The 12,177-nt window shown below is 40.5% G+C and overlaps 1 protein-coding gene across 1 annotated transcript in view; it reads left to right on the top strand.

The window, feature by feature from the left end:
- LOC118224250 (ephrin type-A receptor 6-like) overlaps nt 1–11,764 on the top strand; it is a 174,690-nt gene extending 162,926 nt beyond the window's left edge. Inside the window, exons 12-17 of the mRNA XM_035411571.1 lie at nt 600–661; nt 2,973–3,182; nt 7,214–7,363; nt 8,349–8,542; nt 9,438–9,584; nt 10,100–11,764. Coding sequence (XP_035267462.1) covers nt 600–661; nt 2,973–3,182; nt 7,214–7,363; nt 8,349–8,542; nt 9,438–9,584; nt 10,100–10,214 — 878 coding nt within the window. The 3' untranslated portion in view covers nt 10,215–11,764. The remainder of the gene's footprint in view (nt 1–599; nt 662–2,972; nt 3,183–7,213; nt 7,364–8,348; nt 8,543–9,437; nt 9,585–10,099) is intronic.
- The last annotated feature ends 413 nt before the right edge of the window (nt 11,765–12,177 follow it).

Here is a 12,177-nt window from a genome sequence, read left to right as displayed (position 1 = left end):
TACTTTGATACTATTTAACTCTAGATTACCGAGTTGGATAACGCCATGATTTAGAACCAATTCAGGCATTATAAAGACTTACAAACAGTGTTACTGTTTCAGGTAAAACTCTGTAATCATTTCCAGTGCATCTAAAAAAATTATAGGGTGCTGGCATTTTGAGTCAGTGACAATCTAAGGATGAACATAACTCATGTTGAGTTGTGTTAACCTGGTCTTCTTGATCGTGTGGTTCTGCTCATCTGGACATCTTTACCGCTTGAATCTGCGGAATTTCGTCATTGACCAGGTCACGAACTGCTGAATCGCCTTCATCTTCTCCACCGTTTGAATCTGCCTGAAGCGCAAGGCAATCGAAGCCTCATTGCACTTCTTAAGACTTGCAGTCCTTTGATTCCTGTAACCTTTAAAGGGTTTGAAAGCTGATTTCATCACACATGTAGGCATTTGAGCACTTGCTCAATGGTACAATGCCATTGTCCTACATGAGAATCGAACATGCAGGCTCTGCGTTTACAAGCTTTGTTCGCTAACCATTACACTACACCGTTACACACTCCCAGCTTCATGACCATTCTCCTTTTCTGCTCCCTCTGCAGGTCAGCCAGCCATGATCGTGGTGGAGTTCATGGAAAACGGCTCCCTGGACTCTTTTCTGAGGGTGAGAATTTATGCCTTCACAGAATGGAAAACCTAGAGAGAGGATATGTTAAATGGAGACACTTTTTTCCCCCAGGGTCTCTTTAAAATGTTTATTGATTCGCAAACCGATGAGTCTTCCACTGCTGGTTCGTGCTACCTGAATAAACGTTGGTTCCCAGACACGTCCTTGGGAGCAGATACGCAGTCGCGCGCGCGTTTAAAAATAGCCCATCCCGCTGCTTTTGCTGAAACAGCCGCAGTCTGCGAACTCCGGCCTGCTTAATCGCAGCTCTGTCGTGTGCAGATGAGAGCTGTGATTGATGGTGGGACAGTGCACGGGAAGGCCTCTTTTGTAATGCCGTGGTATTCCTTGAACATTATCTCATTTAAAGTTAAGACAGATGAAAACTCCAGAGCGGTCTTATCTCAACACTCGCAATAGACCTGGCCATTTTTTTTTTACCGTATAACATCTGATATGTCTTTGTATTGTTCCCTAAAAAAATATATTACCCTTAAATCACCGATAACGTTGCTGTTGTGTTTTCAATGACTAAACTCCCTAAGGAAGAGCATGTCCCCTGGTGTTGTAAACAGATCAATTGTACGACATTAGCAGTGGAATTCTAAATATGGGTAACTTTGCTAAAAGCAGGTCAAAGTGACTCAGAAGAAGACTGTTGTAAAAGGGAACCCAAACAGGACAAATGCGAATGTTCCATACTCTACTACAATGCTAATACCAGCCATTGTCTTAAGAACACACGGTAATATCATCACTGTTTATTGATGAGCGATTGAATGTTTTCTTTCCTGGTGTTTAATTGTTAATGGTTTTGGGAATCTGCTTCCCATACATTCATGTTAGATGTAGACGCACCAGTTAAAAATAGCTTGTCTTACACTTTCCATAAAAGACCAAACATCCTGAATTTTAATGGTTATAAAATGGCAGTATCCTCTGCGTCATCTCGTATGGATTTGGCATCTGAGATTGTGAAAGGCACTGAAATCAATCAATCACTCAGTAAATCAGTAGATACACATTACGGCAGAGTTTAAGAGGTTGACGTGTAGTTTTCCCACTTATTTCCTTCAGAATAACTGCAAAGTAACGTCATTTCAGAATGATTTCTTTAGCCCCGTCTTCATGTGTGTAAAACTGAACGCGCTGAATCTTTTTATACATTCAGTGAAGATTTGACGGAGGATGTTGAGTGATGACAGAGTGACAGGCTGCTGATTGCTCAGTCCCCCGCTGTGCTGTCACGCGGCTGTCAATAGCAAGCTGTCAGGGTTTACCGTCCGTCCTGAGTGAACGGCTTCAAAGTCAGACCACCGGGCCAGCGCTCTCTCTCTCTCTCTCTCTCTCTCTCCCCCCCTCTCCCCCTCTCTCTCTCTCTCTTTTCTCTATCTATTCTCTCTTTTCTGCCTGTGGTTAGTTTGTTAATTGTTTTTCTCTTTATGTTGCTTGTATATTATTTTTATTTTGAAGTACAGTAATTTTTGTGGTTGAACAATGTCCCAATAAAAGGGGTTTTAAATCTCAAATCTCTCTCTCCCTCTCTCTCTCTCTCTCTATCTCTCTCTCTCTCACTCAGTTCAATTCAATATTGCTTTATTGGCATGACTGTATATAACAATATTGCCAAAGTAATTCACAATTAAACAATTAACAATAACAAATAAGACATGATTAATACCATAAATTAACAAACAAATAAATAACCAAAGCCAAACCTACAGACAATCTACATGATAAATGACAAACACTAATAAGGACAATAATAAAAATAAAGACTACTAACAATACAGATAACGGAGATGGTGCCTCACTGGTTGTCCCTCATTTTGTGACAGGAGGCCACATATCTTGCAGCCAATGCCACACATTCTTTTTTTCTCCCCGAGTATGTAGGGGAGTTTTTCGAGATTATTGTAATTAGAAACTTTCGGTGAAATTGTTCCAATTTTAGAAAATACATTTTTTCTTATGTCCTCATATTCTGTGCATTCTGTGAGGAAGTGCAGCTCTGTCTCCACTGCCCCCTGATTGCAGTGGGAGCACAGCCTGTCCTCTCTGCCCCTGCAGCCAGGTCTCTCTCACTCTCTCTGTCTGTCTCACTCTTTCTCTCTGTCTCTCTCTCTCTCTTTCTCTCTTCTCTCTCTCTCTCTGTCTGTCTCACTCTCTTGCTATCTCTCCCTCTGTCTCGCTCTCTATCTGTCTCCGTCTCTCTCTGTCTTGCTCTCTCTTGCTCTCTCTCCCTCTTCTTTGCCCTAATCCCTTTTGAATCCCTTTTGAATTTTGAATCTCCCTCTTCTCCCCACAGAAGCACGACGGCCACTTCACGGTGATCCAGCTGGTGGGCATGCTGCGTGGCATCGCCTCGGGCATGAAGTACCTCTCGGACATGGGCTACGTCCACCGGGACCTGGCCGCCCGCAACATCCTGGTCAACAGCAACCTGGTGTGCAAGGTGTCCGATTTCGGCCTGTCCCGGGTGCTGGAGGACGACCCCGAGGCCGCCTACACCACCACGGTCAGTGCAAGCCCCCCCTCGAGGGGCTGAACTCCCAGAAGGTCACACTCGTATATCTTATAAACCGCTGCTCCAGCTGGCGCTACACGAGTTGTGTACATTATGCGTTAGCTCGCGACTTTATTTCGACTGGCCGTCCCCTCGCTGCTGGTCACCTCTCCCAGTCACAATACCTTTCTGTTCAGGTTGTAGTCTGTTTGGAGTTTTATGTCTTTCTACTTAGAGATTGTTATGGATGTATTATGAATGTATTCAGGATTTGTATTTTTGTTTCTGGTTAGCATAGCATAGATGGTTCTTTGCCAGGTCTGTCTCTAATACAAATAATTATATGTAACACTGGGTGATGCACTTATGCTCACTTTCATTGTAAGCCACAATGGACCTGTTAAATGAATAATGGAATACAATTTCAAAGTCCTCATTGGCAGCCACTAAACAGATGCACCGCTGATTGATTCAAATGTAAATCGGCATGTACCTTTTGTAAGCAAAACAGTCTACAAAAGACCAATACCAAATTCTCCTGTGAGCAGTATGACAGTTTTGTTGCTTTCTGGATAAAAGGTCATTGAGACTGAATAATATAATAATTTCCTGTATTTAATATTGTATTTTTCTTTTGGAAAAGAAATAATGATTTTGAGTCGTTAAGCGTTCAGTGATGTATTTATTCACTTTAGCCATGTATTCATTTCAAGAAGTGGATTGGCTTTTCTGATGCTTTTAATACCACTTACATTGCATTAATTTAGTAGACGCTCTTATCCAGAATTACTAAATATGAAATAATATTTAAGACCTTCCAGTTATCTGAGTTATGTAAGCAACAGTGCTTGACTTGGCTAATAACATTCCCGGCCCAGTGAGTGCAAGCGCAACAATAAAACATTAAATGCAAGCAAAATAGCCTCCACCGAGAACCATTATACACGGTGTGAGTAATTCACAATAATAACACAGTAGCCTACATAATAATACACCGTTCATTTGGTTTTACGTAGGTCCTCCCTTGATGGACTCCTGCAGAAACAGCCTTTGCCCAGACGAGGCTAGCGCGACATGCGGTACTTCAGGGCTACTTAAATAGCACCACTGACAGCTAATTGAACAGCGCAGCTGCAAAGGAGCTCTTCTACTCAGCTGCTCAGTCAGCTGATTAATAAACACCACTGCCACGGCAACCAAAACTTTGCTGCCATGGGAAAACGCCCAGCTAATTGGCAAAACAGTAGAAGGCCAAACTGCACTAATCACATCAGAAACACAGAATAATACAACTGCCCACTCAACAACCGTCCAATAAACTAAGTAATGCAGGCATGAAACAACTACAATAGTTACTTCAACAAAACTACCAACTCAACATTATGCTAGCTACTAAGCTTAATATAGATAGTATGATATTTAGCTTAGAATGATAGATAGCTTAATATAGATAGTAGCTCACTCCATATGTGATGAAATAGCAGTAGGTCAAAGAGGGGCGTTGTCACGAAATTTGACATTAGCGCGCTCACCCCACCCCTCCCTCCCTGAATGAATTTGTCTTTGGCACTGACCTCATTCTCCCACCATGCAAGTGAAAAACTGGCAGAAGTCAACCTCTAAGGGATTCGGCTGTAACTGGCAGTTAATGCAGAACGGAGCCGCACGTCCTGGTTCCTCACAATGTTTCTAACGCCCTTGCTTGTCTCTGTGCGGTATTCTATCGCTTGGCTCTGTGCTGAATCGGTTTGCTCTGGGATTGAGAACAGCTGTCCTTACAGTCTTGTGTGGAAGGAGAGATAGAGCCCCGCAAACACAACCGACACTGTGTGACCCCTACTTCACCGCTGCTGCTGTGGGAGCTATTGCATTCTGGGGGTGTAAGCCTTTTTCTGCATGACAAAGATACAGTATCAGCACACAGATGATGCTGGCTGGATTGGTCACAGAAAAAATAAATAGACATTGAGGATTTGTGTGGAATTATGTTTTTTTCCCCCTTGTGTGGAAAGCGCAGAGGCAGACAGACACATTGATCAAGTCCCTGCAAAAGTGACGTGAAGGTTTCACAGCTAGGATGAAAGCACAGGCAATGGCCATCCTTTTCATTTATTACGTTACAGTATATAGCAGACTCTGTTAACCAGAGCGACTCACACAGACTATATATTATTTTCACAGACAATCCATTAATACAGCTAAGTACTTCAATAAAGACCTTTGGGTTTAGTACCTTGCCCAAGTGTACAGTGGCACAAGTTTTATGTTACAAGGCCAGTTCCATAACCATTATGCTATCCTGCCACCCAGATGTTAACCTACATGGAAATGTACTTCAATGAAAACACTTATGTGCTGATGCCATTTTAATTCAGTCTTCTTTCTGGACTTGTCATATATAGCAATTCATGGTTTAATTTGGTTAGTGGATGTCTCACTGAACAATTCTCGACCGCCCCAGATATAAAGCTGTGTTGGATGATAATATTGAATATGTGACATCGACGTTGAAAGGCGTCATTTAGATTTATGAATTGATTAACACTAAAAGCTCCAAGATGATTAAATTGTTCACTTGTCTCTCAGTATCAGAATAATTGTGTGATCCAAGTGCAGATAAGGCTAATTGGAACTTTAATAATATGCCACTCTTAATTAATTACATAATTATGAACTTCGAGAAGCCTGGAACTTTCTGCTACTGAGTACTTAGGTTAAGTTCAATGTGCTCTTAATTTCAACGTGCTCTGAACAACACTGTCCTCTAGTGGTGCAATGTGAAAGTGGCGCTTGTCCAGAGTGTGCCCAGCTTTCCTTAGTAATTTACAATATTAAATGTTTCAAATTAATTACACAGCAGTTTTTCATAAAAACGATTAGCTATAAATATTAAAATTATTATTATTACTCCTATGTAATGCAGTGTAATTGTTATGTTGCTACACTTCAGTTTGTTATGTTTTTATACTGAACCAGCCCATATTGCTACATCTGAGCTACAGGAGATTAAATTGCAATACCTTGGCAGAAACATTTTATGCTTTTTCTTTTTCAAAAGCCCTGTGTTTCACTTTGATATTTGTTTTGAGAAGTTGTGATTGTGACTGCCAGGGACATTCTGAAAAGCCAGTCTAGTTCTTCATGTGTAATCTGTTAAAGATAATGGACATCTTGCAGTCAGGAAGCATTCACCCAGACTGACTGACTCACTATGCAAGCTTATGACCAGGCTGCAAATCCAGTTCTGCACCAGTTACCACCTATTTACTGTGTTCAGTCCGTGTTGTACTTCGAAAATCAAATTTAAAGAGTTGTGCACTCGGTACTCAATAGTATTCACTCATGCTCAAGCTAGCAGACTGCACAAACTGTAAAGCCAACAAGCAACCAGCAAACAACACATGTTCTATTAAAAAATATGTATAGGTTAAAAATGAGAGAGAAAAGGTGCACAGAATTAGATATTTGCGTAACCTATGACAGCTGTATATATTACATGTTCATTTGCATCTTTAGGTGTGATCCTTTCCTAATTAAATTAGTAAATTATATAGGGTAATACTTGCACAGTGAATTTAAATAAGATATTATTTGTATTTAAAATTAAGTATTCAACTGATGCTAATTGAAAGTTTTTGACATTTATAGAGCTGGTTTTGGAGATTTTGCTTTGTAATTTAGCCTAATATGTGGCAACAGTAACATTTTCAATTCTAAAACACTAATCTATTTCATGGATATAGTGCTTTCCTACTTAGCCTGGTTTAAATATTGCAGTTACATGTGAATAATCTAGTTTATTATTTCATGAAGAAGGTTACAGCACTGAAAAAAAAAATTGAAGGACAAACTAACCTTCAAATGGCCAGAATAAATGATGTGTTGTACATGGTGATATGCATACATTTTGTATTGCATATCTTAATGTTATAAAACCATAGTTATATTCTAGTTCTATTTTATTAACAGTGGGTCAAAATAGCAGGGAGTCTCTGTGTGCTGGGTAGTGCACTGAAGGGAATTGTGTCCGATTCTGTGTACAGGGTGGAAAGATCCCAATCCGATGGACATCTCCAGAGGCCATCGCCTACAGGAAGTTCTCCTCAGCCAGTGACACGTGGAGCTATGGCATTGTCATGTGGGAGGTGATGTCATACGGAGAGCGGCCCTATTGGGAGATGTCAAACCAGGATGTGAGTTGTGGTTTTAAAAAAGTGGACATAAACCATGCACATCACACACCACACACACACATGCACACACACACGCATGCACGCACATCCACACACTATATATATATTCATTGTGCATTATATTCCTTGTTATAATATGTCGTAATTAAGGCTATCAGATGATTTTTTAAAATTAACGAGTAAATTGCCAGGTTTGCTGTGATTCATTACATTTTTTTTTTAATTTGAGTTTTTGAAATAATATTTTAACGGTAAAGAAAATACAGAAACAAGCATAATTCAAATAAAATAATACTAGCTTCTTAGATAATGTCAAGAACAATGCCACATTTAAGGTCTGCAAATCATCTCTGGACAATTGTAGACAAAACGGTGCTCTGGACTATGAGATTACTGTCAAAGACAAACTTTGATTAATCAAAGCCCAGGAGACAGCCTGTAAAATTGTTTTGGCCCTGGATTAAAGGATCATTAATCATGTTTCACACAAAAAAATCTGACTGGATGGTATTACTACTCACTTCTGTTGGATGGAGTTGTTGTTGCTTAACGTTCTTACAGTAACTAATGTTAGCCCAGGCATGCCAGAAGTAGTCCATGTCTGCAGCATGACATCTCTCTTGGTGTGGTCTGAGAAATTATTATAAGCATTAATACAAATGAGACCATATGAAAAAAATACTGTATATACCTTATCACATTAATATTTCATGTGTTCTATTCACAAATACAAATAGGAATATGCAAATGCAAGTTAGTGTATCATATAATATCACTAGCATTTTTAGAGATCAAATGTTGCTTTACTAGTTCTCCGAACCCTTCCCTTTTTAGATAATGTTATCTAGGTTGTCTAGCTTAGCATATGCCTCTCTTTCCTACAGCTGGTGGAGTTGCTATGTGACAACCACTGGCCTTGCTGCATGAGTTGATGGCAACTCTTGCTTAGAATTTTGCCCTTTGACCCGGACGTTGTTTCCTGCAGGTGATCCTGTCCATAGAGGAAGGCTACCGTCTCCCAGCCCCCATGGGCTGCCCTGTGGCTCTGCACGAGCTGATGCTGCACTGCTGGCAGAAGGAGAGGAGTCTGCGGCCCAGGTTCACCGACATAGTCAGCTTCCTGGACAAGCTCATCTGCGAGCCCAGCAGCCTTCTGACCCTGGTGGAGGACATGGAGAGGTGCCAACCTCCATACTTACAGCATAGTGAACACAAACATGGCAACTATGGAAAAGAGAGACTGCAGTACTGGCAACAAACAGGCTTCCACATTAGGTGTGGCCTGGCCATTAATTATGCAAATGATTTCCCAACATGCATAGCTTTGTGTATAAGTGCTGAGCAGACCTGGTTGTCTGTAATTCTGGCAACAATGGTTGCAAGAAGGGAGTTTGTTGGCTATGAAAGAGGGTTGATTGTTGGGGCACATTTTGGCAGGATCTTCAGTGACCAGGTCAGCTCCCCCTTGCTGATGTTTCAATGATATCTATGGTGATGCTACCATGGAACTCAGAGGGAAACACATCAGTAGAGGGAAACAGTGGGGAGTCAAGCCAGTTTAATCAAAAACAGTGGAGGGCCGACACCCTATTGGGTGGCATCACAGTGTTTAAAACTTTTCTTCATTAACTGTAGGTAATTTTATCAACTGGACCACACTAGGAGTACTATCAAATATAACAAAATAGACTCTTTATTTCTTGAGTCGGCTCCATAAATGTTAAAGGGACAAACAAAAAACAGGGAATACATTTTGTTAAAAGAATGTTTGACTTTTGAAGTATGTTAAAAGTTTTGTTAATGTAAACAGTGCCATTTACTTTGGAATATTAGCCTGGAATATTAAGATTGAAAGTTATGATGCTTAACTTTCTCAATGTATACATGCAAGTATGTTAAAAGTTTTGTTAATGTAAACAGTGCAATTTACTTTGGCATATTAGCCTGGAATATTAAGATTGAAAGTGATGATGCTTTAACTTTCACAATGTATCATGCAGATTACGGCAAACAAAAGTTATTTTTTAAGATGTTTTCCTTTTCTTCTGTTGATCTGCTCCATGCACCAATGAAGTTTGCCAGAGTCTCCAGATGTTTCTGACTACCCCCTGTTCATCTCCATTGGTGATTGGCTGGACTCTATTAAAATGAGCCAATACAAGAACAACTTCTTGGCTGCGGGCTTCACCACTCTGGACTCCATCACCAGGATGAGTATTGAGTGAGTGGGAATAATTTTAATCATATTTGCTAATTATAATGGTCACTTGAATGTAATATAATATGGCATAGAAAAGTAGTACAAGATCATCTTCTCAAAGATATTCCCTTGATGGGGCATCATTACATGCAAATGGCCTGCATTCTGGAGAATTGCAGTAGTAAACTAGGAATAACCTAAGTTTGTGTGTGTGTATGTGTGTGTGTGTATGTGTGTCTCCACATGTGTCTGTACATATGTGTGCACACTTGCATGTGTGTATAATATGTATGTGCTTGCATGTTTGTGTTATTTGTGCATGTTTGGCCTCGTGCATGTGAATTTGTGCATGTTTTGGGTACATCTGTTTGTGCGTCCACGAATGCGTGTATATATTTGTGTGCATTTCTATGCATGTGTGTATGCATGTTTGTGCGTTTATACACATTTTGTGTTGGTGCCCATGTGTGTGCATGCGTGTGTTTGTGTGCATGCTTCCACACGTGCGTGCTTCCATACGCTACCTATTTTTGCAGGGATGTCAGGCGCATTGGGGTGACTCTGATTGGACACCAGAGGCGGATAGTCAGCAGCATACAGACGCTCCGGCTGCAGTTAGTCCACGTCCAGGAGAAAGGCTTCCACGTATGAGGCCTCGGACCCACAGCCCTCGTACCTCAGCACTCTACCCAGAGGTAGACTATCTACTGCACGCACGAGGTCTGACTACTTCCTCAAACCGCAAAATGGCGTCCACGGACTGCCAGCGAACGAACTCAACAATAAAGACTGCTTTTTTTTACGAGCCACCGTTTCAGTTAAAAGAGGGGAGTCTGGGTTTCTACAGATGGATAGTTTCTAAAAAGTCAACTGTAAACATCGCTGCAATGAGAGTATTTTCAAGAACAGCTAACTTGCAGGCTTAAACAAATGTACGGTACATTTGAGAACATAATCTTTCTTTCTGTTTTGTGACCATGTAGCTGCTATCAAATGTGCAATCAGAGGATTTTGCTTGTTAAATTTATCATTTTTCAAATTGAACATGTTAAAAAGGGGGGATGTCCTTATTTTATCAAACGTATTCCCAGAATACCTGGTATTGCAATACTTGAAAAACTAAAGAGCCAATCATGAAGTCAGTTTCTGAATGTGAACTTTTAAGTGTATTATCCATATAGCAATTATCTTAAAGTGATATTTATATATGTGAAGTCCTGTATGTGAACGCCCTGGTACAATTTGCATACAATTTTATCGTTATGTTGAATACAACTTCCTAATTTAGCAATATATGCAGGTATTTCCAAAAATATATATATACATATTAAAATACATATTTGCAAGCGCAGACCCAAGTAAATGCTAATTGTGCACCCACCTCAACCCGTTGATTTAAAGGCATTTTTTGTATACTTAGAAAGGCAAATGTAAAGACAGAGTTGTGGTGCATATTCAGATAACTGTCTATCTGTGACTGTAAGAAAGCCGATTCAGTGTCCACTCACACAGGATCTGGTAGTTTAGGGACTGTTTAACCACAAGTTTACAAACTCAGACCAGCAAATGACTTCTGCCCTGTTTGAGTTTCTAAGAGAGTGAACAGTCGGAAGTCATAAAGCTGGGGAGGTGTGGTGCTATTAGGAAATCATAGGACGATAGTTGTTTTGACATAGCTGAAAAATTATCTAGTTTTCTTGTGGGTAAAACAGAATTCAAGGGCGATGAATTACGGATTATGCAGGGTAGGCGCCAGCTATGAGATAGAGAGTGAGAGAGACATAGAGGGCAAAAGAGAGAGAGAGAAGTACTGACATACATGCATACACACACACTCACACACCCATGCGAACGCACACACAAACACCAAAAAGCACCTTGATACATACCTCGGATTAAAAAACAAGCACATATTTTCAGAAGAGTAAGAACGCTTGACAGACGACCCATGGCTGGTGTTCACTGGGAGACTAATTGGCCTTCTCACACAAGATCGCTGAACACCCAGAAAGAGGAGTGATGCTGTGTAGCATGTTACTGCTGAGCAATGGGAGGTTTCTTTGTACAAAGTACAAGTACTTATAATTCATGTGTTTTATTTTTGTATGGTTTCCAAAGAGGCATCGTCAGGTCATGGAGACTATTTATGCCTGTTTATGAGTATATTTGTTCAACAATAAAAGTTGAGTTCAGTGCTGTCAGAGCGTGTGTATTATTTTGTGGTAAACTCCACTCCTGCCCTATATTACAGTATACCATATTCCTGCCGACATCCTATTCATATGCAGCAATGACTCCTTTTACCTTTTATAATCGCATTTAACATGTTCTGAAAAGAGGCAATCAAGTACACTCTTCAAAAGGCAGTTTGAGGGTATAGCGCTGTAAATGGCAAATTGATTTGAGTGTGGAGGTAAATAGAGCATAAAAAGGAGTATTCAACCCTGAATAAATGCTCGGAGTTCAAGCTTTGTTTAGCCAAATTAGTTGGAATAGGCAGTGCAGCAACTGCCAGTCAGACAGTGATGGGGATAACCTATCCCTCATTATAACTGGACCATGTCTACTAGCCAGGAACAGCAGTTTTTCCGAGCAATTTTACACTAAGTAGTTT

This window comes from Anguilla anguilla, chromosome 3, assembly GCF_013347855.1.
Source record: "Anguilla anguilla isolate fAngAng1 chromosome 3, fAngAng1.pri, whole genome shotgun sequence".
Lineage (NCBI taxonomy): Eukaryota > Metazoa > Chordata > Actinopteri > Anguilliformes > Anguillidae > Anguilla > Anguilla anguilla.
Note: the sequence above shows the minus strand (reverse complement) of the source record. Positions and strands in the feature narration are given on the sequence as shown.